We start from the raw sequence: 27,956 nt of genomic DNA on the forward strand, positions 1-27,956 counted from the left end.
AAATTTTCAAAAAACACATTTTTAGGGACCAGTTCAGGTCTGAAGTCACTTTGCGAGGCTTACATAATAGAAACCACCCAAAAATGACCCCATTCTATAAACTACACCCCTCAATGTATTCAAAACTGATTTTACAAACTTTGTTAACCCTTTAGGTGTTCCACAAGATTTAATGGAAAATAGAGATACAATTTCAAAATTTCACTTTTTTGGCAGATTTTCCATTTTAATAATTTTTTTCCAGTTACAAAGCAAGGGTTAACAGCCAAACCAAACTCTGATTCTGTAGTTTACAGAAACACCCCATATGTGATCGTAAACCGCTGTACGGGCACACGGCAGGGCGCAGAAGGAAAGGAATGCCATACGGTTTTTGGAAGGCAGGTTTTGCTGGACTGTTTTCTTTGACACCTATGTCCCATTTGAAGCCCCCTGATGCACCCCTAGAGTAGAAACTCCAAAAAAGTGGCCCTATTTTAGAAACTACGGGATAGGGTGACAGTATTGTTGGTACTAGTTTAGGGTACATATGATTTTTGGTTGCTCTATATTACACTTTTTGTGAGGCAAGATAACAAGAAATAGCTGTTTTGGCACCGTTTTTATTTTTTATTTACAACATTCATCTGACAGGTTAGATCATGTGATATTTTTATATACCAGGTTGTCACGGATGCGGCGATACCGAATATGTATACATTTTTTTTATTTATGTAAGTTTTACACAATGATTTCATTTTTGAAACAAAAAAATAATCATGTTTTAGTGTCTCCATAGTCTGAGAGCCATAGTTTTTTTCAGTTTATGGGCGATTATCTTAGGTAAGATCTAATTTTTTGCAAGATGAGATGACTGTTTGGCACTATTTTGGGGTGCATATGATTTTTTGATCGCTTGCTATTACACTTTTTGTGATGTAAGGTGACAATTTTTTTTTTATTTAGCACAGTTTTTATTTTTTATTTTCTACGGTGTTCATCTGAGAGGTTAGGTCATGTGATATTTTTATAGAGCCGGTCGATACGAACGCGGCGATACCAAATATGTATACTTTTTTTTTTATTTATGTAAGTTTTACACAATAACAGCTTTTAAAAAAAAAAAAAAAATGATGTTTTAGTGTCTCCATATTCTGAGCCATATTTATTTTTATTTTTTGGGCGATTGTCTCAGGTAGGGGCTAATTTTTTGCGGGATGAGGTGACGGTTAGATTGGTACTATTTTGGTGGGCAAACGCCTTTTTGATCGCTTGCTGTTGTACTTTTTTTGATGTAAGGTGACAAAAAAATGGTTTATTTAGCACAGTTTTTATTTTTTATTTTTTACGGTGTTCATCTGAGGCTGGGTTCACACTTGAGCGTTTTACAGCGCGTTCAAACGCGCTGTAAAACGCTCAACACATGAAAACCAATGCTTCCCTATGGCCCTGGTTCTCACTTGAGCGTTTCACAGCGCGTTTGAACGCGCTGAAAAACACCCTACGCTCAAAAAAGTTCTTGAGCTTTTTTGGGGCGTTTTGACGCGCGTTTGTGGCCAATAGGACACTGCTGTCAATCACACAAACGCGCGTAATACGCGCGTTAACTATGGACAAAAACGCGCATAAAAACACGCGACAAAAATGCGCATATCAAATACGCTCAAGTGGGAACCCAGCCTGAGGGGTTAGGTCATGTGAAATGTTTATAGAGCCGGTCGATACGGACGCGGCGATACCTAATATGTATACTTTTTTTCCCCCCTATTTTTTACCAATTTGTTTTAACTTTATTTGGGGAAAATTACGTTTTTGTTTATTTTTACTTGAAACTTTTTATTTATTTGGGGGGGAAAACTTTTATTTTTTCACTTTATTTTTTGTCCCACTTTGGGACTTGAACTTTTGGGGGTATATTCCTTTACAATGCATTCCAATACTTCTGTATAAGAATGCATTGGCTGTATCAGTAATACTGTGTGTATTACTCATACAGCTTCCGGGGCCTGTGAGATCCAGGGGGCTGGATCTCACAGGCTCTTCACCGGAAGGCAGCGCAGATGCCTCAGGAAGGCATCGCGCTGCCTTCCATGCCATCGGGTCCCCCCCACAGCCCCATGGGGACCCGATGGCACCACCGTCGCACCAGGTAAAAGCCGCAAACCGGTAAAAGCCGCGGTTAGCGGCGATCGCGCATTTAGCCATGGTGCCTGCTCAATGATTTGAGCAGGCACCGTGTTCCGATCACCTTAAGGGACTCGGGAAACATGCCGTACCGGTATGTCATGCATCCCTAAAGGGTTAAACACATTTTTTTAAGAATTGTTGGTGATTCTTTTTTAGAATTTTCCATGTCACTATACTTAAAGAGGACCTTTCACTACTGTATAAACTAAAATCTAACTATATCAGTGGGCAGAGCGGCGCCCAGGGGTCCCCCTGCACTTACTAGTATGTCTGGGCGCCGCTCCGTTCGCCCGGTATAGGCTCCGGTGTCTGCGCTCCCTCTGACTGATTTTTTGTATGAGGCGTGTCCCTTGCTGCAGCGCTGGCCAATCGCAGCGCACAGCTCATAGCCGGCTATGAGCTGTGCGCTGCGATTGACCACCGCTGCAGCAAGGGACACGCCTCATACAAAAAATCAGCCAGAGGGAGCGCAGACACCGGAGCCTATACCGGGCGAACGGAGCGGCGCCCAGACATACTAGTAAGTGCAGGGGGACCCCTGGGCGCCGCTCTGCCCACTGATATAGTTTGATTTTAGTTTATACAGTAGTGAAAGGTCCTCATTAAAAAATAAATGAATAAATAAAAAATCAAATGCAGTGGTCTTGATATATTATTCGGCCCAGTGGCCAGTGGGAAAATCACAGTATTTTAGGATTGTTTGGAAAATTGGGGGAAAAAAAGTTTAACATAAAAAAGTGATTTAGAAAAGTCACTTTCTGATGACACATTCCCTCTAATAATCTTTTCTGGCATAAATTTTGATAACTTTGTCAAAATTGGCATGAGTGGAAGAAAATTCCAAAAGGTGTACAACCATGGCAATTAAAAAAATAAAAATTACCCTTACATCCCACTACATTATTGATGCCACGTTGTGTTGCTTTAACGTATATGTAAAGCAGTATGTAAAATTTCTTGTAATACAGTGGTCCTTCAAGATACAATAGCCTCAGGATACAATATTTTCCGCATACAATGGTCTTTACTGGGCCATCATAAGTTAAAACTAGATTCAACATATAATGCTTCAGACTCGGATCCAACCAATCACCATGGCCCTTTCTCTGGTAAAACACCAGTATTGGCTGTGTAGTAGCTCCTCTTTACAGCACAGTGCAGTACTACATGTCCTGTACTGTCCTCTCTCTGTGCCAGGATGAGCTAGACCGTTGGATGTCAGGTCAGGACATCTGGAACACTGTGCACTATGTATACAGGACCCTGAGGAAGCGCCTATCCTCATCATAGGAAGTGACCTCCAGCTTCCAGCATTTGTTCCTGACTGTTATATGTAAGATATTGCTTTTTATTAGTTATATGCTTATTATTTCTTAAATCTCCACTTTCTCCTATCCAGGGATGACATTTTAGAGTTTTGGAACCATTTACTAGTTTTCAATAGAGTTATGTACTCAAGTTACAATGGTTTCATCATACAATAGTCATCCTGGAGCCAATTAATATTGTAACTTGAGAAATGTGTACTTAGTTGCAGTAATACGTTCTTACACAAGTGGGCACTGTTAAACCATAACATGAGTGATTTTCACTAGTAAAGTCCAATGTAAAATGTTAACATAAACAGACGTCTGCACTACCAGATTACCATTCATGTTCCTGCCAACTGCATGGAAAATTGAGACACAGTCCCTGAATTACATTTATTATTTGGCATCAGAACACATGTTCTTTTGTGAGAAAACAGGAGCAATTACTTGAAAGCTACTTCATGTACATTCCTACCATTTTTCCTTACTTTAACTATAATTTAGCTGATCTCAAGATACTCATGTCAAGATTCTGACCTGCACAGACCTTATTTATTCTAATTTTGACATAGATTTCTGGATTTTATATTTAGCTAGTACTAGTAGATTCCAAACCCTAGTACCTGCTTAGACCTAGTTCAAACTTCAGTGTTTTGGTCAGTCCATCAGTGATTGTGAACCAATACCAGGTACAGGTCAAAAAAACTGAACAGGAGCAAATCTTTCCATTATACCTTATCTCTGTATAGGCTCTTCTCCTAGTTGTGTCTCACAATCACCTAGCATTGGGCACATTTCACCAAGTAGTTAATATCTGTTGAGGACAGCAGCATTATTACAGTCTGAACCCTGCCCTCTGACTACCCTTCACTGACAGGAACACTTTCCCCATTTCATAGTTGTCCCAGACTGGCAGGGCAGGAGCCCAGGTGATAGTAGGGGTGAAGAACAGCCTAACACTCCCTGTCTTTTGAGAGCATCTACATGGACCACAGACAGAATGGAAAGCAGGGGACCTCAATGACTTGTATGAGAGAGTTTGCTCAATGACCTGTGCAGAGGTCAGAAGGGAGCTGATAAGCTGTGATATGACCTACTGTAACAGTATATAAGGCTGAAAAAAGACATCCGTCCGTTCAGTTCGGCTTGTTATCCTGCAAGTTGATTCAGAGGAAGGCAAAAAAAAAACTGTGAGGCCAATTTTCCTCATTTTAGTGGGAAAATATTCCTTCCTGAATCCAGTCAGGCAATCAGAATAACTCTCCAGAAGTCTAATAACTATTACCTGTAAGGCTCCATTCACACGTCCGCAACGTGTTTTGCGGATCCACAGAGCCGCGGATCCGCAAAACGCGGAAAGCGGCAATTTTGCAGACCACATTTTGTCGACCGCACATTGCCGGCACTAATAGAATATGCCTGTTCTTGTCCGCAATTGCGGACAAGAATAGGACATGTTCTATTTTTTTGCGGACCCGGAAGTGCGGACCCGCAATTCCATGTCCGGGCAGCACATCGTGCTGCCCCATAGGAATTAATGGGTCCGCAATTACGTTCCGCAAAATGCGGAACGAAATTGCGGACGTGTAAATGGAGCCTCATATTATTACACTTTAGAATTACATCCGGGTCCCTCTTAAACTCTTTTAGTGAGTTCACCATCACCACCTCTCCTGGCAGAGAGTTCCATAGTCTCAGTGTTATGCTTTTCACAGTGTAGGAATGCCTGCCCGTACGACACGCACAGATGTTGATTGTCAGAAAAAAAAAGTGGCTCATTGTGAACAATCTTTAAAAAAATTATCCCTTTTAATTGTCTGTGAAGGTTCTCATTTATCCAGGTCATGGTATATCTGTAAAGAATAAATCAAGGCAACTGGACTTACTGTCGATTTCTTGAAAACATTTCACTCATTCTTCCAATGAGCTTTCTCAATTCTGAGTGACTGTACAAGAATTCTCTGGGAATAAATATGTAACTGAATCAACATCTGGTAATTATACCCAGCATGGGGTCAAAGGTGTTGAACCCATTATCCTAATTGGAGTCAGTAGGTGATAAAGACTTCCCAGAAAAAGGTGTCAAGACAGCATTGTATGTGGCAGACAATAGATGTCTAACCCCCCCGCCTCTATTCAAGCTTGGCTTCTCCATTTTTACGTAGATGGCCTCCTTCACACCTCGTTTGTACCAATCGCCCTCCTTATCCAAAACATGTACTTGACTGTCTTTTCAAGAAATCTACAGTTGCCTTGATTTATTCTTTACAGATATCCCTTTTAATTGTTTGCAGCAGCAGTGCAGTGTGAATGTGGAAAGGGTACGGTACAGATATATTGGCATGCGGCAGCATAAGCAGCATAGCATGGAACATTCAAGGCTGTCCATGGGTAATAGTAGCAAAAGTAGTAGTATGGATAGTGGTGGCAGATGCTTTGTGTTAATGGTGGTGTCAGTAGGGGATTAGCAGCGAGGAGCAGCAGCAGCTGAGGCAAGAGGCGGCTGCAGCAGCAGCCATGTGGTACATGTTGACAGAAAGGCAGCAGCAGCCATACAGAAAGATGATGGTCGACAGCTCACGGCAGCAGCATGATGGAGACTGTGACAGCAGCTATACAGAACGTGATGGTAGGCAGGTTGCGGCAGTGGTATGATGCAGGCGGCAGCAGACATATGGTACATGTTGTCAGAAAGGCAGCATCATGATCAAGGCAACAGCAGCCTCACGGAAGATGATGGTTGTCAGGTTGCAGCAGGGCATGATGGTGTTAGGTGGCATGATGGAGACGGCAGCAGCAGCTATACAGAACGTGATAATAGGCAGATCACAGCAGTGGTATGATACAGGCGGCAGCAGCAGCCGTACAGAACATGATGGTTGGCAGGTCGCATTAGTGGCATGATGGAGGCAGCAGCACCAGCCATCCAAAATGTGAAGGTTGGCAGGTCGCATTAGTGCAATGATGGAGATGGCAGTAGCAGCTGTGCAGAATGTGATGGTTGGCACGTCGCAGCAGTGGCCTGATGGAGGTGGCAGCATCAACTGTTCAGATTGTGATGGTTAGTAGGTCGCATTATTGGCATGATGGCGACAGGCAAGCAGACCGCAACAGTGGCAAGAGCAGTGGGGCACCACCAGCAATGCTCGATCTATTCATCGGAATCAGCCAGAGGAGTGTGAAAATCCTCCTTAATCTAGGCTTGATTCATTTTTACAAAAGTGATGTTTTGGACAAGAAGGAGGACAACTTGGTCTGTTTGGATGTAACCACTACCTCCTGTGGCGCTGAAAACCCTCACCCAGATGTCACTGGAGGATGGGCAAGAAAGAAGAAAGAGAGTGTGCTGTGCCAGTTCGGGCCACTGTTCCAGTCTGCCTGCCCAGAAATCCATGGGGTCAGGGAACAGGGTATGCACCATAGACTGGCCATACTTTAGGTAGGCCTGAACCTGGGTGTTGAGGCGGGAGCTGTTGGCTTGCTGACTTGTCCCAGCCTGGCGCAGCAAGTGGAAAAACTGCTCCATCATGTTGAGGAGACTCAAATGGCTTCTGCTTGTGGCTGCTGGAGGGGGGTGACACTGCGGAGGGTGAAGAGGTGCCTCCTTTCAGACATGCTGGCAGCAGATGCCTGCTTGCCATAAGCTGCGGCAAGCTGCGTACACAGTGTTTTCTGGTGGTAACGTAATTTGTCCTCCCTCTCTGCCAGAGTAAAACATTCCTCCATTTTGCCTTGGAAGCACGTGTCTAAAAGCATGGCTATCCAATAATCATCAGACTGCTTGATGTCAATGATACACCTATCCGTGCATAAGCAAATGAGCATACAGGTCGCTCCGCCAACCCCCCTCCGTCCCCATCCCACTGAGATGATTGGGTGTCTTGGCCATTGCCATCCTCATCATCGTCCTCTTACTCCTCCAACTTCTCCTCCTCTTGCAGTAGCAGCTCCTCATCTTCATCATCCTTATCATTTTCCTCCTCCATGGCAAGATTCCCTTTGTGTGTCCCCAACAGCTATAGGGCAGACAGCGAGATCAGTTGGCTGCTCTTCTTCTGCTATGGTCCCCTGCTGCATGAGGGTCAAGGTCTGTTCTAAGATAAATATGACATGGATGATGTCGTTCATGCCGCAGTTGTCCCTGCTGACAAACTTTGTGGCCTCTGCGAAGGGCTCCCACACCTGACAGGGGTCTAGGATGAGCTGCCAATGCCTGACCTCGAAGCATCACATGCTTCCTGCTGCTGAGGCGGTCAGGTGCATGACAAAATTGTTCACAGCTTTCCGCTGCTCGTACAGACACTCCAGCATGTGAAATGTTGAATTCCAGCGAGTTGGCACATTGCAAATTTAAGCTCTAGAAGCTTATTCTGTTGCTACAGGTCCAGGAGAGCTTTCCTCTCCACGTAAAAGTGGCTGAAATGCTTGGACAGTCTCCTGGACATTGGCAGCACCTTGCGCAAGCCAGTGTACTAATTTAGAAAGCACTGCAGCACTAGGTTGATGACATGTGCCATGCAGGGAACATGTGTTATTTCGCCCAGGTTCAGGGTGCCCATTGTCGTCGAGGTGACAGCCAGCGGTATGTTTGCTGCTTGATTTACTTGAGCAACTGCTTGCTGGTGTGACAACTCTCTCCCAGGCCGATCAGCTGCAACACAGTGTGGGAACGCTTGACCTGACACATGTCATAAGAAGGAGGGGTAGTTTGAGCGACCCTGTGCCCTGCTGCTGTTGGGGACAGGACCGTGTCTGTGGAGGAGGAGGATGCAGAAAAGTGCCTGCTGTGGGAGCCAGTCCTATGATATGGTGGGAGGGGGTCAAAAGGACCTGGCCATGTTGCTGGGGTGCTGCCTCTCCACTGCCGGAAAAAACATTGACCCAGTGGGCCATGAAATACAGTCTCTGCTCATAACTGCTGCTCCTGGTGTCCACTGTGGAGTGCAGCTTGATGCACAGCAAGAATTGCAAGATGTGTCCCACATTCTCTGCCACATGAGAGTACAAGGCTCTACTATGGTGGTACTACAGCGACTGCATTGCCAGCAATATGGCCAGGTGGGGGCGTTCAAACGTGCTTTAAAACATCAGGTATGATGTTGTATCGATCAGGTAGTGTATGGTTATGCCCGCTTCACAGTGACAGACCAAACTCCCTGTTTAACGCACCGCAAACAGTCCATTTGCACAACCACAAACTCCCCATTTGCACAAGGTTGGATACCAAGCTAGCCATGTCCCGTTCCTTGTCCTCACTGATTTCATTGAAGGTCTCTTCCTCCACCCAGCCACGTACAACGCCAAGGGTCCCCGAAAGGTGACAACAAGCCCCCTGGGACGCCTGCTGTGTTTGGTCTTCCAACTCCTCAAAGCCACCTTCCTCCTCTGACTCCTCTTCTTCAGACTACTCTCTCTGCGTTATTATAAGGTGTGTTAAGTAGTACTATTCCTATCAGTTTAATCCCTGTTACGTCCCCTAATCCCCTGTTACGTGTATGGAATAGATTTTAGGAACCGGGAGATGGAAAAAGATGCTTGGTCGGTCATCTTAATTCCAATTTTGGGCACTGCGCGTGCGCTGTGTAATGTACTGTGCAATCCCAATATGTGTGGTGTGTTAAGTAGTACTATTCCTATCAGTTTAATCCCTGTTACGTCCCCTATCAGGGGACGTGTATATGGAATCGATTTTAGGAACCGGGAGATGGAAAAAGATGCTTGGTCGGTCCTCCTACTTCAAATTTGGGGCACTGCGCGTGCAATCTAATGTGCCACCAGATATGAGTGGTGTGTTAAGTAGTACTATTCCTATCAGTTTAATCCCTGTTACGTCCCCTATCAGGGGACGTGTATGGAATAGATTTTAGGAACTGGGAGATGGAAAAAGATGCTTGGTCGGTCCTCTTAATTCCAATTTGGGGCACTGCACGTGCAATCTAATGTGCCACCAGATATGATTGGTAAGTTAAGTAGTACTATTCCTATCAGTTTAATCCCTGTTACGTCCCCTATCAGGGGACGTGTATGGAATAAATTTTAGACAACTGCAAAGAGTTGTCAATAGTTGACACACTCATGACATAAATTTTATACCTCTATGAGTCAATCTTGGTGTAGTTATGACTGTGCTCGTGCGCACGTTTGGGAGATTGCAGGCGATGGGGTTTTTTCAAAGCCTATGGTCGTGCTGCGATAGTTCAGTGACAGTTAAGTGACCCAGAAAACAATGATTCTGCAGTGTGGGCCCATTGTTGGCCTAGTAGGCTTTAATGATCACCTTAGATGATCACAAAGAAAATTAATGTTTTTTCTATGCAAAATTATCCAGCCGATCGCTTTTGGTCTGTTCACAATGAAGCAACGACCTTATCATCTGGGGTGTGCCAACATTGCCATTCCCAACACACTCCTAGAGGTGGTCGCTTCATTGTGATACGCAAGCCCCTTCACCACAACAAGGTAACGATCACGAAGGGGAATTGACACATGTATGTGCCTTTTTTTTTGGGGGGGGGGGGGGGGTTTGAAGCCACAGTGCAGCACCAGAGGCCAGAAAAATTAGGCATGTACACAAAAAATTGATGTTTGTTTCCCAGGCAGAAAGTGCCCTAAAACATTGCGGCTTGAACCCTAGTTGGTGGCGGATAAGTCACGCAAGTCATCCTGCATTCAGAGATAAAATACAGCAGCGTGTGGACCATTTTTAGCCCAAGGCAGCTCATCTCATCAGGCCTTTTTTAGTCAAATGTATCGCCCACTGTCAGTCCCTTCGGGATCCATCCCTCATTCATCTTAATAAAGGTGAGGTAATCTAGACTTTTTTGACGTAGGCGACTTCTCTTCTCAGTGACAATACCTCCTGCTGCACTGAAGGTCCTTTCTGACAGGACACTTGAAGCGGGGCAGGCCAGAAGTTCTATCGCAAATTGGGATAGCTCAGGCCACAGGTCAAGCCTGCACACCCAGTAGTCAAGGGGTTCATCGCTCCTCAGAATGTCGATATCTGCAGTTAAGGCGAGGTAGTCTGCTACTGGTCGGTCGAGTCGTTCTCTGAGGGTGGACCCCGAAGGGCTGTGGCGATGCGTAGGACTTAAAAAGCTCTGCATGTCCTTCATCAACAGCACATCTGTAAAGCGTCCTGTCCTTGCCGGCGTGGTCGTGTTAGGAGGAGGATTACTTTCACCTCTTCCCCTGTTAGATTCCCGTTGTGCTGTGACATCACCCTTATACGCTGTGTAAAGCATACTTCTTAACTTGTTTTGGAACTGCTGTATCCTTTCCGACTTCTGGTAATTCGGTAACATTTCAGGCACTTTCTGCTTATACCGGGGGTCTAGTAGCGTGGCCACCCAGTACAGGTCGTTCTCCTTCAGCCTTTTTATACGAGGGTCCCTCAACAGGCACGACAGCATGAAAGACCCCATTTGCACAAGGTTGGATGCAGAGCTACTCATGTCCCGTTCCTCGTCCTCACTGATCTCTCTGAAGGTCTGTTCTTCCCCCCAGCCACGTACAACACCACGGGTACCAGATAAGTGACAACGAGCACCCTGGGATGCCTGCTGTGGTTGGTCTTCCTCCTCCTCAAAGCCACATTCCTCCTCTGGCTCATCTTCCAGCGTTGCCGCAGGTCCAGCAAGCGATACTGATAAGGCTGTTTCTAATGGTGATGGTGACCACAACTCTTCCACTTCACACTCAGCTACGGACTGATCCAGCACTCTTCGCAGGGCACGCTCCAGGAAGAAAACAAATGGGATGATGTCGCTGATGGTGCCTTCGGTGCGACTGACTAGGTTTGTCACCTCTTCAAAAGGACGCATGAGCCTACAGGCATTGCGCATGAGCGTCCAGTAACGTGGCAAAAAAATTCCCAGCTCCGCAGAGGCTGTCCTAGCACCCCGGTCATACAAATACTAGTTGATGGCTTTTTCTTGTTGGAGCAGGCGGTCGAACATTAGGAGTGTTGAATTCCAACATGTCGGGCTGTCGCAAATCAAGCGCGTCACTGGCATGTTGTTTCGCCGCTGAATATCTGAAAAGTGCGCCATGGCCGTGTAGGAACGTCTGAAATGGCCACACACCTTCCTGGCATGCTTGAGGACATCCTGTAAGCCTGGGTACTTATGCACAAAGCGTTGTACGATCAGATTCAACACATGTGCCATGCACGGCACATGTGTCAACTTGCCCAAATTCAATGCCGCCAACAAATTGCTTCCGTTGTCACACACCACTTTGCCGATCTCCAGTTGGGTCGGAGTCAGCCACTGATCCACCTGTGCGTTAAGGGCGGACAGGAGTGCTGGTCCGGTGTGACTCTCTGCTTTCAGGCATGTCAACCCCAAGACGGCGTGACGCTGTCGTATCCGGGATGTGGAATAGCCCCTGGGGAGCTGGGGGGGTGCAGTTGATGTGGAGCAAGACGTAGCAGCAGAAGAGGACTCAGCCGAGGAGGTTAGCGAAGAGGATGGAGTAGAAGGAGTAGAGGAGGTGGCAGTAGGCCTCCCTGCAAGTCGTGGCAGTGTCACCAACTCCTCTGCAGAGCCACGCATTCCATGCTTGGCAGCCATCAGCAGGTTTACCCAATGCGCAGAGTACGTGAAATACCTGCCCTGACCGTGCTTTGCAGACCAGGTATCAGTGGTCCGATGGACCCTTGCCCCAACACTGTGTGCCAGACATGCCATGACTTCCTTTTCCACAATAGAGTACAGGTTGGGGATTGCCTTTTGTGAAAAGAAATTTCGGCCGGGTACCTTCCACTACGCCTCAGACTCCACCAGCTTCTATGGTAAAAGCTGGCGGGCTAAAAGTTCAGACAAACCAGCTGTCAGACGCCGGGCAAGGGGGTGACTTTGTGACATTGGCTTCTTACGCTCAAGAATGTCCTTGACAGACACCTGACTGTGGGCAGATGAGCAGGAACTTCTCAAGGTGAGAGACGGAGTGGCGGATGGTTGAGAGGGGGCAAGGAGGATAGCAGTGGTTGACGTGGCTGAAGATGCTGGACCAGGAGGAGGATGGCGGCTTTGAGTTTGTGTGCTGCTTGTACTCATGTGTTGATCCCATAGGCGTTTGTGATTTGAGATCATGTGCCTTCGCAAAGCAGTTGTACCTAGGTGGGTGTTGGACTTCCCACGACTCAGTTTCTTTTGGCACAGGTTGCAAATGGCATCGCTGTTGTCAGAGGCAGACACACCAAAAAAATGCCACACTGCTGAGCTCTGCAATGACGGCATTCTGGTGGTGGCAACAGCATGCGTTGATTGGCGTGCTGTCTGGCTGACCCCGGGTGCCGATGTATGCTGTCTGACTGTGCCACTAGCTCCTTGCGACGACCTCCCCCTGCTTCCAACTCGTCTCCTCCTCCTCTGTCTCCCCATCTGAACTTTCCCCCTGTTCTTCTTCTCTTCGAGCGGGCACCCACGTGACATCCACGGACACATCGTCATCATCAACCGCTTCACTTGTATCTGACAACTCAGCAAACGAAGCAGCAGCGGGTACAACATCATCATCATCACATCGTACGTCCATGTGTGTAATGCTGCCTGACTGAGACATATCCCTGTTATCTACATCCTGTGGCAATAATGGTTGCACATCACTCATTTCTTCCAACTGATGTGTAAATAACTCCTCTGACAGATCAAGTGAAGCAGCTGTGGTGCTAGTGTTGGTGGTGGCAGCAGGCGGGCGAGTGGTAACATGAGAGGTGCCCGAAGCTGAGCTGGAGGAGGATGATGCGTCAAGGTTCCGAGCCGAAGCTGTAGAAGATTAGGTGTCCTGTGTTAGCCAGTCAACTATGTCCTCAGAACTTTTCGAGTTCAGGGTACGTGGCCTCTGAACACTGGGAATTATTCTAGGGCCAAAGGGAATCACAGCACCCCGATGGCCCCTGCGGGGTGGCCTGCCTCTGCCTGTCATTTTTTTTTTGATTCGTTAAGGCCTCATGCACACGGACGGTTTTTTTTGCGGTCCGCAAAACGGATTTCCGTTGTTCCATGATCCGTGACCGTTTTTTTCGTCCGTGGGTCTTTTTTGATTTTTGGAGGATCCACGGACATGAAAAAAAATTCGTTTTGGTGTCCGCCCATGGCCGTGCGGAGCCAAACGGATCCGTCCTGACTTACAATGCAAGTCAATGGGGACGGATCCGTTTGACGTTGACACAATATGGTGCAATTGCAAACGGATCCGTCCCCCATTGACTTTCAATGTAAAGTCAGGAGTCCCTATTATACAATCGGATCGGAGTTTTCTCCAATCCGATGGTATATTTTAACTTGAAGCGTCCCCATCACCATGGGAACGCCTCTATGTTAGAATATACCATCGGATTTGAGTTAGATCGTGAAACTCAGATCCGACAGTATATTCTAACAGAGGCGTTCCCATAGTGATGGGGACGCTTCAAGTTAGAATATCCTACGAACTGTGTACATGACTGCCCCCTGCTGCCTGGCAGCACCCGATCTCTTACAGGGGGCTGTGACCTGCACAATTAACTCCTCAGGTGCCGGACCTGAGGGGTTAATTGTGCGTATCATAGCCCCCTGTAAGAGATCAGGTGCTGCCAGGCAGGAGGGGGCACACCCCCCTCCCTCCCCAGTTTTAAATGAATTGGTGGCTAGTGGGCCCCCCCTCCCTCCCCTGTATTACTGTACATTCATTGGTGGCCAGTGGGCCTCCCCCTCCTAATTAAAATTCCCCCCATCATTGGTGGCAGCGGAGAGTTCCGATCGGAGTCCCAGTTTAATCGCTGGGACTCCGATCAGTAACCATGGCAACCAGGATGCTACTGCAGTCCTGGTTGCCATGGTTACTTAGCAATTTTAGAAGCATTATACTTACCTTCGCTGTCTGTGACCGGCCGGGCGCTCCTCCTACTGGTAAGTGAAAGGTCTGTGCAGCGCATTGCTTATAGCGCAGACCTGTCACTTACCAGTAGGAGGAGCGCCCGGCCGGTCACAGACATCGCAGGTAAGCATAATGCTTCTAAAAATTGCTAAGTAACCATGGCAACCAGGACTGCAGTAGCGTCCTGGTTGCCATGGTTACCGATCGGAGTCCCAGCGATTAAACTGGGATTCCGATCGGAACTCTCCGCTGCCACCAATGATGGGGGGGAGGGGGGGAATTTTAATTAAGAGGGGGAGGGAGGGGGGCCCACTGGCCACCAATGAATGGACAGTAATACAGGGGAGGGAGGGGGGTGTGCCCCCTCCTGCCTGGCAGCACCTGATCTCTTACAGGGGGCTATGATACGCACAATTAACCCCTCAGATCACAGCCCCCTGTAAGAGATCGGGTGCTGCCAGGCAGCAGGGGGCAGTCATGTACACAGTTCGTAGGATATTCTAACTTGAAGCGTCCCCATCACTATGGGAACGCCTCTGTGTTAGAATATACTGTCGGATATGAGTTTTCACGATCCGTCTGTGTGAAAGTAGCCTACGGCCACGGATTACTGACGCAGATGCCAATCCTGTGTGCATCCGTGTTTTTTCACGGACCCATTGACTTGAATGGGTCCGTGAACCGTTGTCCGTCAAAAAAATAGGACAGGTCATATTTTTTTGACGGACAGGAAACACGGACCACGGCCGCGGATGAACAACGGTGCATTTTCCGAGTTTTCAACGGACTCAGTGAAAGTCAATGGGTCCGCAGAAAATCACGGAAAACGGAACAACGGCCACGGATGCACACAACTGTCGTGTGCATGAGGCCTAAGTTGTACTATGCGTGCAAGCTACTGTGACACCAGATATGAGTTGCGCTGAAGTGACACTATGCGCTTGCAGCTGGGCCTTAAACATTCAAACACATGTGTGCAACTGACTGCTATTTATTCACAGTCAAAATCGTTGTATTTATTTAAATGGAATCGAATGTGACACCAGATATGAGTTGCGCTGGTGACACTATGCACTTGCAGGGCCTGAAACACACGCTCGTGCCGGCAACTGACTGCTATTATATTACAGTCAAATTTTTTATTTTTTTTTAATGCAAGCTACTGTGACACCAGATATGAGTGGTGGCACTGGGCAAGTGGGCACAGTATATGCTGTGAGCCTGACACACACGCTGGCAGGCAGGCAACTGCAATTAGATTACACAGGGGGGGAAAAAAAAAGCAGACTGATGTTCTAGCCCTAAAAAGGGCTTTTTGGGGTGCTGTCCTTACAGCAGAGATCAGATGAGTCTTTCAGGACTGGAGTGGACACTGAATATACTGGCCTAGCTATCGATTTCCCTATTAAATCAGCAGCAGCTACACTGTCCCTCCTCTCACTAAGAATGCAGCTTCCGAATGAATCTAAAATGGATGCTGTCCAGGAGGTGGGAGGGTCTGGGAGGGAGGGTATGATGCTGATTGGCTGGAATGTGTCTGCTGACTGTGAGGTACAGGGTCATTAGGAACCCAGCTCTAAGTTGAATTCGCAATGCGATTAATATAACCTGTATTAATCGCATTGCGATTACAACTTAGATCTAAGAGTTCCTAATGGTTTTATTGCTAGAATTGACAAATATAACGACTATAGCACTATATTCTCAATCTTCATTATATTCTAGCAATACAACAACCATTAGGAACCCAGCTCTAAGTGGAATTCGCTATGTGATTAATATAACCTGTATTAATCGCATTGCGATTGCAACTTAGTGAAATTTGTGACACTGCAGCTTCTGAATGAATACAAAATGGATGCTGTCCAGGAGGTGGGAGGGTCTGGGAGGGAGGGTATGATGCTGATTGGCTGGAATGTGTCTGCTGACTGTGAGGTACAGGGTCAAAGTTTACACAATGATGACGAATAGGGGGCGGACCGAACATCGCATATGTTCGCCCGCCGCGGCGAACACGAACAAGCGATGTTCGCCGGGAACTATTCGCCGGCGGATAGTTCGGGACATCTCTAATGGGATTCAGCCGATTCCCTCAGGTTATCTAGATACGGTTGTTAAAATTACAGCCGGATCGGAGAACCGTGTTAATGGCTGAATCCCAATCCAGAGCTCTGCCGGCAGCAGCTGGAGTTGAGTGCTTCCATTGCATAGTTTAGCTCCTTAGGCTTTTTAAAAGTTGGGTGGTATGTGTGTGTAGCTTATATATGGTGTATTTTTGTGTATGAGTGTTGCATATATATGGTGTATGTATATGTAAACGAGTCGTAACGACCCATGTCCACCGTTGAGTAGGGAACTTGTTATTAGAAATTTGAATCCCACCCCTGCATATAGCTGAGAGGTTTATATACATTTTTTACCCTACACCTTTCCTTATGAGCTGTTCTAATCCCTTCCATTCCTCCCCCATTTTCATTACCTCACCCCAGGTCTCTATCTTCCCCTCCTATAATGTAATTACCCTATCCTCCAGTCCCTAGTTTAAACACTCCTCCAACCTTCTAGTCATCTTCTCCCCCAACACAGCTGCCCCTTCCACATTGAGGTGCAGCCCATCCCTATGATAGAGTCTGTAGCTAACAGAGAAGTCGGCCCAGTTCTCCAGGAACCCAAGCCCCTCCTTCCTACACCAGTTCTTGAGCCCCTTGTTAACCTCCCGCTGCCTTTCTTGCGTGGCTCGTGGTACAGGTAGTATGTTAGAAAACACTACCTTTTGAGGTCCTTGCCCTGAGCTTGTGACTTTAATCCCTAAAATCATTTTTAAGGACCCTCCACCTACTAATAACTTTATCATTGTTTCCAATGTCGACCATGAATGCTTAGTCTTCGCCAGCCCCTCCCAGTAATCTATCAACCTGATATGTCGAACTCGAGCACCAGGATGACAACACACCGTTCGAAAAATACTGGTTTTTATGGCATATCATCCTATCTGTATAGCTAATAATGGAGTCTTCCACTACCAGCACTTGTTTGGCCTTCCCTGCTCTCCTGCTTACTCGAGCCGACATTCCCCTGACTAGCAGAGGAAGTGTCTGGCTGCAGCAGTGCTATCCCTGACCTGACATCCCCCTCATCTGCCAACCTTGTATACTATTTGGGGTGTGTCAGATCAGAACTCTTCCCTCTACCCTGCTTTTTAAATGTAATCCAGCTACCTACCTCACTTTCTTGATTATCCATACTACCACCCTTCGCTGCTTCTACCCCAAATTCCAAATTACCAACACTTCTCAGTGTCAAAATTCTCTCTTTTAGGGCTCATGCACACGACCGTATGCCCTCCGAGACATACGGTCCGTGAGCGGGCCATATGTCCCAGAGCGGCATACATCGTGCGCACGTGAGCGCACAGCATCATAGATTACTATGATGCTGTGCGCATTGGAACACCCGCCGGGCTATTGTCCCGTACTCATAAGATCATATGAGTGCAGGACAATAGTCCCGCGGGCAGCTCGACGCTCCTGTGCGCACGATGTATGCCGATCCCGGACATATGGCCCGCTCACAACCGTATGCCCTCCAAGACATACGGTCCCTGTGCATGAGCCCTTAGATACATAATGTGCGATTCCAAACGATCAATTTGCTCACATTTTGAACAAAGATATGTTCCCTCAAACGGCTGTTCCAGGACTGCACATACATTTGACAAGATGTGCACTGGACTGCACTGTCAATAATGGAACTCATACTAATGGGGAATACACAAGAGCAATAGAAAAAAAGTTACAATAATTCACGCTTCATTTACTGGTAAAAGGTGAATTGCGTCATGGACTCCGTTATTATAACGGAAACGGGACAGATCTGTATTGCAACCCATAGACTTCTATTATGACGGAATAAATAACGGAATGCATTCCATCATAGAATTGCGTTATGGTCCGTGGTAACGGAATCCATAGCGCAATTCACCTTTTACCAGTAAACGAAGCGCAAACAAATTTCATAACCTGAAATTCGCTCATCTCTAAATGCAGTGAAAAACAACTGACTTAATGTAGTCTATTCCTAAAGTCCCTGAATCTAAAGTCACTTAAAGGGAACCTGTCACCAAAAAAACGCTTACTAAGCTGTTAATAGTACCTTATAGTGCTGCATAGTAGTTTCCTAATGCACTTTTTCAGGCGTCTCCTATGCTGCTCTCCCCGCCTCCTGCCGCCTTTATTGACAAGCCGGATCTCAGTGCCGGGACCGCGCTCCCAGCCTGCATGCGCAGTAAAGGGCTGCTGTAGCATGATCCCGGCTCCGGCTCGTACACTCAGCTGGCTTCAGTTTCGCTACTGCACATGCGCCCGCCAGCCTTACATACTAGCGCAGTTACAGAAGATGCCAGGCGAATGCGCAGTAGCGAAACTGAAGCCGGCTGAGTGTACGAGCCGGAGCCGGGATTGCGCTACAGCAGCCCTTTACTGCGCATGCGGGCTGGGAGCGCGGTCCCGGCACTGAGATCCGGCTTGTCAATAAAGGCGGCGGGAGGCGGGGAGAGCAGCATTGGAGACGCCTAGGCTGCTGCCCCCTTGACTTCAAACCTGACTTGAAGCAGGGGGCAGCGGCTGAATAAAACATCGATTTCTCAAGGAGGCTAGATGCGGCTAAACGATGAAAAAGTGCATTAGGAAACTACTATGCAGCACTATAAGGTACTATTAACAGCTTAGTAAGCGTTTTTTTGGTGACAGGTTCCCTTTAATCTTAAATCACCCACCTAATACAAACACACACTTGCAATCCCGCATACGAACGCTCACAAACTAACATTTTTGGTCTGCTTGTACAGGTTCTGCATCCAAACAACTTCAAACTAGACTGCTGTTTTTTTTCCCTCTGAATTAAAAGAAAAATAAATAAATGGTGGATCGTGTGTTATCTGTACAGAAGTGTTACCTGTCATTGTAATTTTGCCTGTGGTGGTGATAATATTAACTACTGAAAAGTTACCTGTACTGAACAGGAAATCCTAACCTAATTTTAGACCTAGTGGGAACATTGCAGGATTATATACATTTTTTTAAATAAAATATATATAGTAACATGGAGAAATAAAAAAAACTCACCAAAAATTCTAAAAAATATTTAACAAACAAATGCGATTTAAATAATAGGTCATTTTCTGATGACACATTCCTCTTAAGCATTCTCTGCTTCAGACAATCCCTGCTTGTCAGAATGGTCCCTTGACTGTAAACTAATCACAAAGTGTTCCCCTTTTGGGGCCCCGGTGATCAGCTGATATCCATTTAAATCTTGGCTGTAATTGTTTAATTTCCTGCAGCACCCACACAGGGGGAATGAAGCATTACACAGTGCATATCAATTTGTTGTCTGTGTAATGCAGGACAGGAAAGATCCTCCAGCGTGAAGGTCTTTTTACATGGACCAATAATCAGACCAACTATCAGGGATAAGCATTTGTAGAAATGCTTGTACCTGATAATTCAAAGGATGAAGAGGATGATCCCGCGGCGCAAATAACCAGCCTTAGTTGTCAAACAGGAGACAGATTTATTCTTTGTAGCAGATGGTACAACGCATTTCTGGGTGTTAGAACCTAACTAAGGCTGGTTCTTTGCGCCGCGGGATCATCCTCTTCATCCTTTGGATCCATTTACCTTCCTGGGGACCCCAGGCATCCCCGTGTGGAAGTGTTCGTATCCCTGGCTGCCCGACCATTGGGTGTTTATCACCCCCCCAACAAGCGTACACTAGTGTTGTGCCTATCTTTTGCACAACCTAGCAAGGTGAGCCTTCAATTTTGGAGGTTTTTAATACATTTATGTCTGACGTTATTACCCTATTGTGCGCCGTTTATCGTTTTTCCTAGAAAAAAACTGCCACACTACTGTACCTGATAATTGTCTGTGTAAAGGTGTCAGCAATCGCCCAATGAATGAACTAATGCTCGTCCAGCAGTTAATCATGTCTTACAGCTGGCACCAGAAATCATAATTTCTGGATAGCAGATTGTCCTTTGTAAACAGCGATCTGCTGCCCAAAAACAATGATTCTCTATGGGAGCCAGCGATTGATGTAGTGATTGCTAATACAGAGGACATGATTGATACATGTACATACAGCTTTCTTCTCCTCTGGCAATCAGGCAAATATCGTAACAAATGAATGGTTTGTTTTGTATAATTCATCCATGGACATTCAGACGCTCTCCTCTTTGGCCAAGAGATGATGATCTTGAAGAGAGGGCCTGACTCTATTGACTTCAAGAGAGTGAAAGAAAATGGGTTTTCAAAATGAACAACCCCATTTAAGATATTGTCTTAGGGACCAGAACTGTTTGAATTTTTGGTTCACTTAACCATTTATACCTGTTGTACTTTTCAGCAATCACTGAAGGAACGTCACAACCTCCTGTCCAGGCAGAGAGAGGATGCCAAAGATTTAAAGGAGAACCTGGACCGCAGAGAACAGGTGGTTACAGGGATCCTAGCCAAATACCTAAGTGAGACTCAGCTGGAGGAATACAAACATTTTGTGCGTCTGAAGACCTCGTTCTTGATTGAGCAAAAAGACCTGGATGAACAGATTAAATTTCACGAGGAACAGTTGGAAAGTCTTCATAACAGCATTCCTCCTTAATTAGCCCGTAGAAGGCAAAGCCACATTCTTGCTGGCATTCCATGTCATGACGACAGAGTCCTTTGGGCTTTGTGATATTAAAGTATATTGGTGTTGATTAAGCTGCTGCTAAGACATAACAGAATTAATTCTCCTAACCCCTGGACGTAGGTGGGACTTGCTGAAAGTATTTGTGTCAGTGTTAATCAAGCAAGAAAATGGTTGACAGAGAGGAAGGTTGAAATTGCATTAATACAACTGTGTGCCTTTTTGCATAAGTTTTCAATGTTTTTTGTCTTTTTTTTTCAATGATGTTCTAAGGAATAGTGTCCATGTTTTGCGGTTTCTTGATTGACTCGGTCATTTCAATAAAACTATATACATAATCCTGACTGTGTTATCTGAATTCTACTCTATGGGGTCTGCTCAAGCAGTTTACATTTGTAGATTTCTGTTCACTAACAAACAACTATATATATGTTAGCGTTTGGAACATGTGTATATATTAGAGCTAAAGGGGTTAAGCAGGTTTTTTTATTGATGACCTATCCGCAGGATAGGTCATCAATATCTGATCAGTGGGGGTCAGACCCCCGGCACCCCCACCAATCAGCTGTTTGAGAAGGAGGCAGACATCCATGAGAGTGCTACTTCCTCCTCTTCATTACACTGCCTGTCATGTCAGAAGTGCAGTGTAATTACAAGTAGCCACTCCATTCACGTAAATGGATTGAGTACTTTTAATTTTACTACGCCACTGCTCCACAGTAGACGACGTGAAGAGGAGGCAGCGCTCACATGGGGAGCTGCCTATCCAAAGGATAGGTCATCAATATAAAACCCCTGCTCAACCCCTTTATCTGCAGAAAATACTCAGATTTTAAAGTCTAGGTCCTTTTACACTGGCCGATAAAGTGCATGAAGGCCGAACAATCATTACTACGGTCATTCATGCCCTCATACTTTGATATGTCGGCACACATCCCCGTGAAAAAAGCATAAACTGCTCATTTGTGAGCTGACCAATGGCACATTTATATGGACAATTATTGGGAACATCGAACGAACGTTCATTTCGATCAGCAATAATCCAGTCCCCAAATATGTTAGTTACTTATTTATACATTTCTTACTTACTATATAGCCCCAAAATATTGTGCAGTACAAAGAGACAGGCACCATTCACATGAATCCCTGTCCCCAATGGGGCTCACAATCTACATTTCTTACTTCAAACAAATTTACAAGGGACAATTACATGGAAAGATACAGTAATTAACCTATGAGTGTGTTTTTGGAGTGTGCCCATAGCAACCAATCAGATTCCCCCTTTTATTTTTCAGAGTGCCTTTTGAAAATGGAAGGTGAAATCTGATTGGTTGCTATGGGCAACTAAGTCGGTTTTCTTTTATACCAGTTTGATAAATATCCCCGGTAGTCCATGATTTTATTAGAACTCAGGGCTCTAGCTGTGCAAGTGCTAAGCACTGAGCCACCATAGTTTATCATGAAGAGGAGGTGCAATCAGATTGGAGGGGCTTATTGGTTTATATTTCACATGGACACCGATGCATTTTTGGCATTCTATATAATCACATGAAGGTGAAACTGGTAAAGATCTTTTCTCCATCATATAAAGCATCTCTCTCACATGTGCAGTACCCCAGATCTGGGGGTATCTGCAAATGCTTGTTATGTTATGTATAATGCTATGTTATGCCCAGCACACCATACAGCATAAGAGGTATGGTTGGCAGGAACAGAGTTAACCACCCTGTTCCTCCTGTCTTGGTAGGAATGGACTGGTCCTACTTCCTGCCAGGAGGGAAAGTTTGAGTCCAGGCAGAGAAGTGGAAACAAGCATGTGCTTAAACTCCTTAATCAAGGGACCTGATCCAGTTCTCCTGTGAGACCACCACTCCAGAGAGATTCCTAAAACCGAGATTGCTTCCATCATAGAAGCTACAGAGTGACCAGCAAAACCACAGCTTTAGGCCTCATGCACACGGCCGTTGTGCGGCCATTCCGTGCATTGGGAACCACAATTGCGGTCCGCAATGCACAGGCAACATCCACACCGGAAAATAATATGACATGTTATATTTATTTGCGGTGCGGAACAACGCAAAGAAACACCACGGAAGCACTCCGTAGTGCTTCCGGTGTTCCGTTCCGCATCTCCGGAATTGCGGACCCATTCAAGGGAATCGGTCCGCATCCGTGACGCGTGGTGCACGCGGCCGCGGATTGCTGACCCGCCGTTTGCGGGCCGCGATACGGCCACGGCCGCCTAAAGGCCGTGTGCATGAGGCCTTACAGTAAAGAGAGACTGTTAGGCCTCTTTAAAACGGGCGAGATTTCCGCGCGGGTGCGATGCGTGAGGTGAACGCATTGCACCCGCACTGAATCCGGACCCATTCACTTCTATGGGGCTGTGCAGATGAGCGGTGATTTTCACGCTCATCACATGGTCTATCACATGATCCATCACCATGGTGCTGGACCATGTGATGAGTGCAGTGACATCATCACAGGTCCTTTTCCTCACAGATGAAGGTAGAAGAGAAGCCGGGCTGCGCGAACAAGTGGATTAAGGTGAGTTAAATTATTTTTTATTTTTGTTTAACCCCTCCAGCCCTATTGTACTATGCATTCTGTATTAAGAATGCTATTATTTTCCCTTATAACCATGTTATAAGGGAAAATAATACAATCTACACAACACCTAACCCAAACCCGAACTTCTGTGTAAAAGTTCGGGTTTGGGTACCAAACATGCCGATTTTTCTCACGCGCGTGCAAAACGCATTAAAATGTTTTGCACTCGCGTGGAAAAATCGCGCATTTTCCCGCAACGCACCCGCATCTTATCCGAGCCAAAAACATGATGCCCGTGTGAAAGAGGCCTTAGGCCTCTTTCACACGGGCGTCGCGTTTGAGGGCCAAACAAGGTACGGGTGCATTTTGGGAAATGCGCGATTTTTCTGCGCAAGTGCAAAGCGTTTTAATGCGTTTTGCACATGCGTGAGAAAAATCGTCAGGTTTGGTACCCAGACCCGAACCTGGACTTCTTCACAGAAGTTCGGATTTGGGATCGGTGTTGTGTAGATTTTATTATTTTCCCTTATAACATGGTTATAAGGGAAAATAATAGCATTCTGAATACAGAATGCAAAGTAAAATGTCCATTGAGGGGTTAAAAATGATAAACTAATTTAACTCACCCCATCCACTTGATTGCGTAGAAGATTTTCTTTCTACTTTCTTCTGGACCTGGCTAAAGGACCTTTGATGACGTCACTGCGCTTTATACTTTTACTTCTGGCCTGATTCTTTAAACCACTTTTCCACTGCACTTATCCCCAGGGAGCAACTGTCTGAGGGAGTACACCATGACACAACATCTCATCACGGCAACTACCACTCCTGTCCGCTGCACCAGCTCCTCTGGGGCTCACTGCACATGTATCTGACTATTGATGCCTTCCATGGCACTTCCAAGCCCATGAACATGAGCCTATACCCCACCTTGCTCTGTGACAATGCATATGAAACAGGAAAAACCAGTAAGAAAGAAGGTTTCTTTTTGATTCAGAAACTGAAAGATAAATATTTCCGCATGTACTATAGATGTATTTCACTATAAATATCTTGAACTCGTATTGTCTTTAAAAGGTTATTGACACCTTTGGGGCAATTTTTTTTTTATCATTGCATCATACTTATTTAGGGCTAAAATAATTTTTTGCCAAATTATCTTTATCAACAGTTTTTCCTCTACGAGTTTTAGTGCATCTGCAGACTGTTACTTCCACCTTCTCAGAGAATCTGTCAGACAGCTGCCCTGATGGCTTGATCTGTAGCTATTATCTGTACTTTCAGCTCATAAACACTCATTATAGGTAAATTCGTATCAAACTAATAAACATATGACTTAAATTAGGGTTTGCATTATTAGAAAAGTACAGATAAGTGTTACAGTCTGAGCTGTCAAAGCAGCTCTCTGATGGAAACAAAAACTGTTGAAAGTTTTTGATAAAGGCCAATTGAAAAAACCTTTTAGCACAAAATTAGTAGAATGCAATGATAAAAAAAAAATTTGCTCCCAAAGGTGTCTATAGCCTTGTAGCCTTGTCATAATTGACAATAGTGTGGACATCTTCACAGGCATCTGCAGGCAGCATGCTATAGAGCAGAAGGAGCCAAGCAGATTGATGAATAGTTTTGTGGGAAAAGATTCAGTATAATTTGTTTTTCATTCACTTAAATTCCTACTCATTCTGGGCTTTGGTGTAAAAGAGGAGGTCCTATTAGTGACTGAAAGCCTACCCTCTATGACTGTGTATACAGATATAGCTGTCAATCAATGATTGCACCACCTCTTTGACTTCAAAGTTCTGAATAAACAGGAATTTATATGTACGAAATAAGTTATACTGAATCTTTCCCACAAAACTATACATCAATCTGCTCCTCCTGCTCTTTAAAGAGGACCTGTCCCGTCTCCTGACATGCCTGTTTTAATAGCTTCATGCATGCCCCATGTAATAACAATCCTGGAGCATCTATTCTTATGGCTCTATGTTGTTCCATTCCTTTATTATTTCTACTAGAAGTTATGAATGAATTGCTAGCAGTCTGCAGTAACGGTACAGAGGGCTGATAACCAGTTGGGGGTGTATACCTGCGCAGACTCGCTCTATCCAATCAGTGCTGCCATTGCCAGACTGTACAGGTGCACACCCCCAACTGGTTACCTTCCCTCTGTACCTTTACTGCAGACTGCTAGCAACTATTCATAACTTCTGATAGAAATAATAGAGGAATGGAACACCATAGAGCCATAAGAATAGATGCTCCAGAATTGTTATTACATGGGGAATGCATAAAACATTAAAACAGGCATGTCAGGAGACGGGACAGGTCCTCTTTAAATGCATCTCAAACACAATATTTAATGTGATAGGTTCCTTTTAAGTAATCCGAACTGTGTTTGGCTCGTAGACGATCACTGGGCATATTCTATAGTTTAACTCCAGTTTTCAAGTTTTTAGATGGGTGGTCTCATGAAGAAAAGCTCTATGTGCCCAGTTAGGACATATAGACTTCTTAGGGAAGGGTCCCCCACACTGGCTCCCTCCATATTACCCAGCATGGAAAGGTTCACTGGCAGACCTATTTGTCCATGTTATGTCTGGTAGACCATTATTTGCCAAGGATGCCAGGAGACAGCTCTACTGCTATAATTTGAAAGGGGCTATCTCCAGAATTCTCACAGAAATTAATGGAGCAGCCACACGCATGCCTGACCTGTCGCTCTGTTCTTTTCAGGGAGGCTGCAGGGTGAATGGGGCCCTTGTTATTGTGATTGGTGGGGGCCCCAGCAGCAGGACCCCCATCAATCTAATAGTTATCCCCTGCCCTGTGGATAAAGATAACTTAATCTAATCAGAATACTCTTTAACATACAGTTGGCAGGCGAAACAAGGAGTCATGGCTAACCTCATCCATATTCTTCTTCTGATATGGGTGTTCACTGGATTTGGTTACCTGTTTTATGTTAAAAAAACAAAAAAAACTGCTAATTGCATTTTACATTTAATTGCTGATAAATGTATCTAAATAAGGGAATGGGTGGAGGGAACATGGGCATATATGGTATAAATCACAGCATTTTCCATAGAAACTATTAGATTGCCTCAACAATGGTCAACCCCAATGGAATGTAACTGCATATACTGTAACCTTGTTCCCACGGCCTGCTTTACTCCAACCTCTTGGCTCACTAACACACATTCTGCAGAAAAATTATTTAGGCCTGGATGAGCTATTTTCAGTTCTGTCTCTGTTCTTCTCACAGTGGTACAATTAACCCCTTCAGCCTTGGATGAGGTTTGCGTCATGGGAAAACTAGAAAAATACCAAACTACTAGGGCTCTTATTATGTATGAATCTGGAATGATGACCTATTTGGCTTGCTGTAGAGAATGTCCGTGAATCTACATTTTGGTTGTATCATTTTTTTTAATGAAATTTTTATTTATAATGATGTAACTATGTTTAACAATGTAACTGTAAATCTGCATAAAATGACCCTACCCAAAAAGAAGTGGGTTTTTTTGTCAAATGTCTGTGCTAAGATTTTCCAGTGTGTAACTTTATGCTGGCTTCACACATTATTTTTTTTTCTTTTTGTTTGTTTGTTTTTCCAGAGGAAACAAATAGTGAAAGGATACGGCTTTTCCATCTTTTCTTTGGGAAAGGCTACATGCACACGACCATTCGGTTTTTTGGGGTCCGCAAATTGCGGATCCGCAAAACACGGAAGCCGCCCATGTGCCTTTAGCAATTTGCGGAACGGAATAGACGGCCCATTGTAGAAATGCCTATTCTTGTCCGCAAAACGGACAAGAATAGGACATGTTATATTTTTTTTGCGGGGCCACGGAACGGAGTAACGTATGCGGACAGCACACAGAGTGCTGTCCGCAGCTTTTGCGGCCCCATTGAAGTGAATGGGTCCGCACCCGAGCCGCAAAAATTGCGGCTCGGATGCAGACTAGAACAACGGTCGTGTGCATGAGGCCAAACACTGAAAAGCCTAGTAAAGCATAATCTTACTGTGCCAAAATAATACCGTTATATGGTGGTGAAAAAACTATGCCATAACATAGTAAAATATGTAGTGCTCACATGAAACCACTATACAGATCCACAAAGCAACAGTTACTGCTTTTACATTTAAAAAAAATATCTACAAAACAACAGTAAAAATAATGTATGGTAACAGCGGTTTTCTATTTTTCTTTTGTTTAGTAGTGCTGCATCACAACACTAAATCGGAAAATGCCCTTCGGCTGAATTCACACATGCAGTTTTTGGTGTTTTCTTAGACAAAGCCTGCGGAGAAACATATTGGAAGAAAAAGTATAAGGCCTCCTGCACACGACAGTATGGCTTTTTCAGTGTTTTGCGGTC

At 45.3% G+C, this 27,956-nt stretch overlaps 1 protein-coding gene across 3 annotated transcripts in view; it reads left to right on the forward strand.

The window, feature by feature from the left end:
* Positions 1–21,363, forward strand: part of SHROOM1 (shroom family member 1) — a 146,958-nt gene extending 125,595 nt beyond the window's left edge. For all 3 annotated transcript variants that reach the window (XM_040405689.1, XM_040405706.1, XM_040405697.1), the window contains one exon: positions 20,745–21,363. In XM_040405689.1, coding sequence (XP_040261623.1) covers positions 20,745–20,999 — 255 coding nt within the window. In that variant the 3' untranslated portion in view covers positions 21,000–21,363. The remainder of the gene's footprint in view (positions 1–20,744) is intronic.
* Positions 21,364–27,956: the final 6,593 nt, after the last annotated feature.

The sequence above is a fragment of the Bufo bufo genome, chromosome 1, assembly GCF_905171765.1.
Source record: "Bufo bufo chromosome 1, aBufBuf1.1, whole genome shotgun sequence".
NCBI classification, from domain to species: domain Eukaryota; kingdom Metazoa; phylum Chordata; class Amphibia; order Anura; family Bufonidae; genus Bufo; species Bufo bufo.